The following is a 7378-nucleotide window of genomic DNA, read 5'->3' on the forward strand; positions in this document are numbered from 1 at the left end:
TTTTTTTTGTTTTAGGTGCGAATATTAAGTGTTCTTTCACTAGAACGCTTGTATTTGATACGTGGATATCTATTAAAGATAGTGATTCTGACGCAGACCGATCTAATTGAGTTCTTTATTCTCTGACACAACTACTGCCCGATGTTGAAAATTTCCGGATAGATGAGTTGGAAAACAGGATTTCGTATCTCTGTAAAAAAATTTGCACATATTGGAAGCAAGTCAGGCGATCACATTCCCGTATGGTTGCTAAATACGGTGACTGGCTGCACATAAACGAAGTTTGCCGCCTAACTTCTGCAGCTTCTCACCCTAATATCCAGCAACCGGCGGCGGCGGTTAGTGATCGTCCGTCTACGAGTGGCCATCAGTATCGGAAGGACTTCGAAGACTGCAGCGAGAGGTCGAAGCGACGCAGGATAGCAGAGTTGGCAAAGGTAGATAATGCCGCGATAAATTCGTTACTGAACGATTCCAACCGTTCTAACACCTCTTCTATGGAATTCAACACTGACGAAGAATCTTTAATAACTGAAGCTAAATTGACCAAGCATCAGTATTTGTTATTACGACAGTTCATAAATTCAAAATCACAGAATGCATTACCATCATACCATAAAGTGTTGGAAGCTAAGAAGAGGTGTTATCCTTCGGATGAAATTGTCACAGAATCATCTGCCGAAATAGAGTTACAGTCTTTGTTAGATCATACTACAACTCGTATACTAAAATCTCAAAGTGACGTCCTAAGTAATGTTGACATCAGTAAAGAATTTGTTTTAGTTGGTAAGTGGGGATTTGATGGTAGTACGGGGCATAGTGAATATAAACAGAAATTTTCAGATTCTAGTATCGAGGATGATGATGGTAGTTTATTTGTAACGTCATATTGTCCGCTGCAATTAATTTGTAAATCAAATACTTCCGATCCAGACCAAATTGTCTGGAAAAATCCGCGCCTTCTTCTACTCGGTACAGTAGACCTATTCAGTTCCAATTTGCTAAGGAGACAAAGGAACTTTCTGTAAAAGAAGAATCTTATTTCAAAAATAAAATTGATAATTTACAACCGTCTTCTTTTACATTCAAGGGCTGTGAAATTAAGATACAGCATTCTTTACAGTTGACTATGGTTGATGGTAAAGTATGTGGTGCTCTTAGTGACTTGTCCTGTAGTATGTGCTATATTTGTCAATCAATAAACTAGCTTTTAAAGATTATGCCTTAGAGACTGCGCGCAAACTTGTTTCAACATATCCCTGGTATAACTTGCCTTCTTCTATTCATAAAGTACTAATTCATGGATCGGAAGTTATTGATCATTGCTTAATATCTATCGGTGAGCTCTCCGAAGAGGCCGCTGAATCGTGTAATAAATTATATAAACAATTTAGGCGTGACAACACGAGAAAAACGTCTCGAGTTGACACTAACACCGACCTCATGCACAGACTTCTTCTTAATTCTGATCCATATATTTCCAGTTTACGGAAATTGCCACAAAAGAAGAAGTCTGTTCTATCAAAAGACGTGTTAATGTTATTATGTGTTTAAGTATAAGTTGTAATGTTTAGAATTAAGGTAGAACTAATTACTTTAGATATTTTTTAGCGATAATCTATTTTAATGTGTACATTTTTTTTTTTTTTTTTTTTTTATTGCGACTCGACAAAATGACTGCACCGCGCCTGATGGAAAGTGCGAATACAGTCCAGAGATGAGAGTAACGGATGGAAAACACAAATATCTTCACTCCGTCACTATCATTTTGCCGGTCTGGCCAAATGCACTGGATGTACACCAACTGATCCCTGAACGCGATTCGCAAAAGCGTTTCACTGTGGAGGGTTTTCCGCCGTGTGTACTGTGGTCGCTATCCAGTCGGCACAGAGCCTACCACAATGCTAAGCAGATGGACACTTGTGACGCCCTCGGTCGCCTCTTACGACCCCCACGGGCATGTATGGGGAGGCGACAATGTATTCTTAAGCCGTCGCCCCACGGCTAAAACATACCTTTATATTATATTTGTAATTGTAGGTTAATTAGATGTCTATTTAATATTTAACATTATTGTTCTTCTTATTATATTAATGTAATTGAGATTACTAGCTGTTGCAATTTAATCGTTGTTCATGAAAATTTATTTTTTGAAATGAACATTTTTTTTACTAAATATATTGTTATTATTTTATCAAAATCCACTTATTTTATTTCTATGTACCTCAATTCATCATTATATAGCATAATTATATGCATTAACATGCATTTCAATAACATTTAGCTGCGCGAAAGCCCTATGACCGCCCTTCTTAGAGAGCTGAACCACTGTGCATAGTACAAGACCGTAGCTGAGCACGGACGAAACGTAGCCGTGATAGGCCGTCAACGCAGCTTCTCGCGAGACAGTTTGTCTTAGTCTTCGTAAAGCGTAAACAAATCTGTTTAGGTTCATGCACATCTGTTCGATGTGTTCCTTCCAGTTAAGGTTCTTGTCGATTGTTAACCCAAGAAAGTTAAATATGTCTACTTCATCTACTGTATCAGAGTTGTAATTAATTTTAACCGGTATAGGATTTCAGTTGTAAGATCTAAATGTCATAACCTTGGTTTTACTTATATTAATATTCAAGTCATAGATGTCCATCCAACTGATTACGTCTGTCAGTGCTTTATTTACGTCAGTGTTAAAAGTCGCTTTGTTTTGGCATTTTATTATAAGAGTTGTATGGTCAGCAAATTGTATACAATTATGATCAATAGCATGTGGGAGATCGTTAATGTAGAGTAGGAACAGTAACGGACCCAAGACGCTACCTTGCGGTATTCCAGCATTAGTCGTCTTAAGGTGTGATCTAAAAATTTGTTTTTCTATTTTATTATTGTGTTTGTTTTTTGTTATCTACTTATTTCAGTATACTGTGTCCGATTTTTTAAGTAGCTGGCTATACAATTTTGGGCTGTTCCTCTAATACCGTATGCTTGTAAACGAATTTTGAGTGATTTACAAAGTCGAAGGTTTTAATCATATCTAGAAAGACTGACATTACAGTAGTAGAGACGTTTATCCTTTCCGTTACAATGCGCAAAAACTCAAAACATGCAAGAGTTGTAGAACTACCTTTTCTAAATCCGAATTGAGAGTGATATATTACTTTATGTTTCTCTAAAAATGCATTTATTCTGGAATGCAGAGCCCTTTCAAATAATTTGAATAGAGTCGGGATTAAAGTAATTGGTCTATAGTTACTTGGGCTTTCCTTATCGCCTTTTTTATATAGGGGTTTGACAACAGAAGTTTTAAGCTGTTCTGGAAAAAGACCATCACTAAACAATAAATTTATAATATGTGCAAGCGGATGACAGATATAAGAGGCACATATTTTAAGTATTTTAGTTGTTATACCGTCATAGCCACTGGATTTGGTGTTTTTTAAAGACATAATTATGTTATAAGTTTCCTTCTCATTTATCGGTTCCAAAAATATTGTATGGGAATTTTTATTCAATGAATTAGATGGATATATCTTGCAGTTTATAGTCAAGTTAAGTTGGGTTAGGTTATTTTTGTTTGTCAAATCTATAAAATAATTGTTAAAAATATTACAAATATCATCTGGGTTTGAGTATGTTATATAATAATAATAATAACGCACACACTCAACATAGCCCCGCACTAGGGAAACCCTGTGTCGCGGGTGCTATGGACACACACATAGACAACCACAAATTACACCCAAACTCACGAGAGAAATAATTGTAGGCCATACAACTATTTCTCTCGGCCCGGGAATCGAACCTGGGACCTCTGCGTGGCAGTCCGGCATGGTAACCATTCGGCCACGGAGGCAGTTGTATATTGTTATGTCGTATATGTTTTATGTCATTTTTACAGGTATTGTTAGTAATTGTAGATGAAATGGTATTCCATGTTGCTTTACATTTGTTTTTATTATTGTGGATATAAAGATTATTATTGATTTTCTGAGATTTTAAGATACATTTTCTTAGGATACTATTATACATTTTAAATTTATTTGTATTTAACTGTTTATTAATATTTGATGCTCTGTATTTCAAATATAGTAATCGTTTTGTTTTGCAGCATTTTTTAAGTCCTTTTGTTAGCCAGAGCAGCTTTTTTGGCCTATTGTTAATTTTAACTCTGAGAATTGGAAAACATAGGTCATAAAATAGACGTATTAAATCATAAAAGTTGTTGAAAGCCTGAATTACATTGTCTAAGCCTAAGATATCAGAAAAGGAAAGAGCAGAAACGCATTCACAGAACTTCTGAATATTTTCATTTCTATAGTCTCGCCTGTTCGTACCAAGTGGTGATAGCTTTTTGCCTCCCTATGCTCAAAGTCAACGTTTGTGCAGTTTCGTGGTCAGAAGCAGCCAGAATGTGAACGCCTGCTTTTACTAATTTTATGTTACTGGCGATTAAGTCGATACACGAGTTTAACCTAGTTGGTGATTTTATGTGAATATTAAAGTTATACATAGGAAATGAAACTATTTTTCCGGATTTAAATCGCGTATATTTGTTTTTTCAAACAAATCGACGTTTCGGGCCCTTTACAGGTCCCATGGTCACGGTTGACTGAGGTGGTACAGTCTTCAACCAGTTATGTCTAATATTATTGCAAACCACCCTATTTTTTCACTATAGTTACAATATTTATTAATTATTATATACCTTATTTTTAATTTTACAAAGAAAACATTCCAATTTACGCTACATTAAGTTTTACAAATTATTTTATTGAATTAATTTTTATTAAGTTTAATTTATTATTATTTATTAATAGAAATTAGAATAAACTAAAACATATTAATAAGTACTGCAGTCTTATGTCTGTTTGGGATTTTTCATTAGAGGAAATACTGGATCCCAAACTGGTGGTACGGAGAAACCATCTTCCCTGTTGAAATTAGGATGTTTTTTCAATTCAATGGCCTCTCGCAGCATCCTGCGTAGATAACGGACTTCTTTTGCAAAGACCTGGAGTGTGCCAAACTTCATTGAATGTGTAGGTTTATCCATGACATGCTCGCAGACTGCAGACTTGTTTATGCGACGGTGTTTGACATCACCTATATGTTCTTTGACGCGGGTAGAAATACTTTGCTTTGTTTGTCCAATATAAGAGAGACTATATACATTATATAAAAACTTATTCTATATATATATATTATAATATATATTATATTATTATAACATCATTATCATCACCATCACCATCATCATCATCATCGGATTTTTTTTAGTGCACCTTAATGGGTGTCGATAAAAGCAGTGTGGGCCGCATTGGCAACACACTACCTGTCTATTGCTTGCTAAGGCGGCGACGTACAATTGATGTCGTCCGGATTATAACGGCCTTTTGAATTTTGTATACAAGGGTTGTCGGAAGGTTCAGCTTAGCTAAACTCTCCAACAGGCTCCTTGGAACAACGCCAGCGGTGGACAAAATGAGGGGCGCCACATAGACCTCTCGCTGCTGCCAGATCTGCCGAATCTCTTCGGCTAGTTGTTCGTACTTTTTCAGCTTTTCTTCGGTGTATCCCTTCAGGTTGTACGTGTTGGGTATACCGATATCTAGCAGCCATGTCATGCCCCTCGTTCTTTCCACATGTATAATATCAGGTCTATTATGTGGAATATGCCTATCCGTTGGACTGATCTGTCCCAACAGCTGATGAGTGCCATTGTCTAATACTGACTTGGGTTGATAGAGCCAGTAAGGTACACGGTTTTCATTGAGCAGACCAAATTTCAGTGCCAGAGCTTGGTGGATAATTTTAGCTACATTGTTATGACGCCCTGTGTAATCTTGACTGGCAAGGGCCGGACACGCACCTGTAATATGCTATATGGTTTCCGTGGCTTGGTGGCATCGTCGACATCGATCATCTTCCACTTCCGCCTTCACAATATACTTCAGGTAATTCCTTGTCGGAAGTACTTGGTCTTGGATAGCCACCATGAACCCCTCTGTTTCGGCAAAAATGTCTCCACTGTCTGAGCCACATATTAGAGGCGCAGCGGTCTACAGGTCTACACCATCACCGTCGCCGTCGCCGTCGCCATCGCCGTCATCGTTATCGTAATCATCATTATTATTATTAATATTCTCTAAAGCTGGATTACCACTGACTGACTGACTGAATCAGTGATTTAGATAATTGTTCTCCCAGAAGGAGTCGCGGTGGGTCAAAAAATGATGTACGAGAGTCGTGGTCGGATGGCTCCGGTGAGTCCGGATTTTTCGAAGGTTTCGAAAATTTTCTAGTAAATTTCGAAACCTTCGAAAAATAGACTGCCTCAGGTAGGACCACAGCTGCACGGCCAAAATATAATACCTACCGGAAGGGTCATCAAACTAAAAGTAGCCGCTTATAGCTCGGCGAGTATTGGAGATAGGCAGGAGGTGCTCGACCCAGCCGCACTCGAGCCAACACCGGGCCCCTCCCCGGCCCGAACCGCGCCCGCGGCCCAAGAAGACGGCCAAGAAGAAGGCCCCCTCGCCGAATGCTGCTGCCGCCCCTCCTGCGGCGACCAAGAAGAAGGCTTCCCAGCCGAAGGCTGCTGCCGCCCCTCCTGCGGCAGCCCTCGCCGCCTCTGGTGCGGCGGCCTCAACGGCCACCAACCAGGCGGAAACGCCCTGGTCGCAAGTAATTGGCCGCAGGGCCAGGAAGGGCAAAAAGACAGCTGCCGGCCCCCAGGCGGCACGGGGCTCCGCCAAAGCGACCCCCAGGACGGCCCCCAAACACAGGGCGCTCGCCACCCAGAAATCATCGGCGGTGGTGATCACCCTGAGGCCTGAAGCGGTGGCGGAAAAGGGGGCCACGTACAAAGGGGTCCTCGAGGCGGCGACCGCGGCTGTGGGCTTGGGCAGCCTCGGCAACCCGCACGTGCGGGTGGGGAACAACCAGACAGGTGCCCGCATAATCGAGGTGCCCGGGGCGAAGGCCGTGCAGCGGTGGGAAGGCCGACACCCTGGCGGCCAAGCTGGAGGAGGTGATCGGGGGGCTGCGGCAGTAACGCGGCCAACCAAAACCGCCGATATGAGGGTCACCGGCTTAAACGAGTCGATGACCCCAGAGAAGATCCGGACCGTGGTGGCCGCGAAGGGCTAATGCTCCCCGTCCCTTGTGAGTGTAGGAGCTATCAGGTTGGCGCCCAATGGGAGGGGGTCAGCACTCATTCGCTGCCCAGTAGCGGCAGCCCAATTGGTGGCGGCTACCGGCCGCCTGTTGGTGGGGTGGTCCTCTGCCGGGGTTCACGTGATGGAGCCTCTCCCCATGCGCTGCTACAAGTGCATGGGGATTGGCCCCACCAGAACCCTTTGCCCTTCCAGTGTGGACAGGA

The 7378-nt window shown here is 41.2% G+C and overlaps 1 protein-coding gene across 1 annotated transcript; it reads left to right on the forward strand.

The window, feature by feature from the left end:
* The first annotated feature begins 6015 nt into the window (after positions 1–6015).
* LOC113239022 (endochitinase A-like) lies at positions 6016–7146 on the forward strand. Its single transcript, XM_026475887.1, has 2 exons — positions 6016–6113; positions 6435–7146. The coding sequence occupies exons 1-2, from the start codon at positions 6016–6018 to the stop codon at positions 7144–7146; spliced, it is 810 nt and encodes a 269-aa protein (XP_026331672.1).
* Positions 7147–7378: the final 232 nt, after the last annotated feature.

This window comes from Hyposmocoma kahamanoa, unplaced genomic scaffold (assembly GCF_003589595.1).
Source record: "Hyposmocoma kahamanoa isolate Upper Pololo Valley unplaced genomic scaffold, ASM358959v1 99154, whole genome shotgun sequence".
Lineage (NCBI taxonomy): Eukaryota > Metazoa > Arthropoda > Insecta > Lepidoptera > Cosmopterigidae > Hyposmocoma > Hyposmocoma kahamanoa.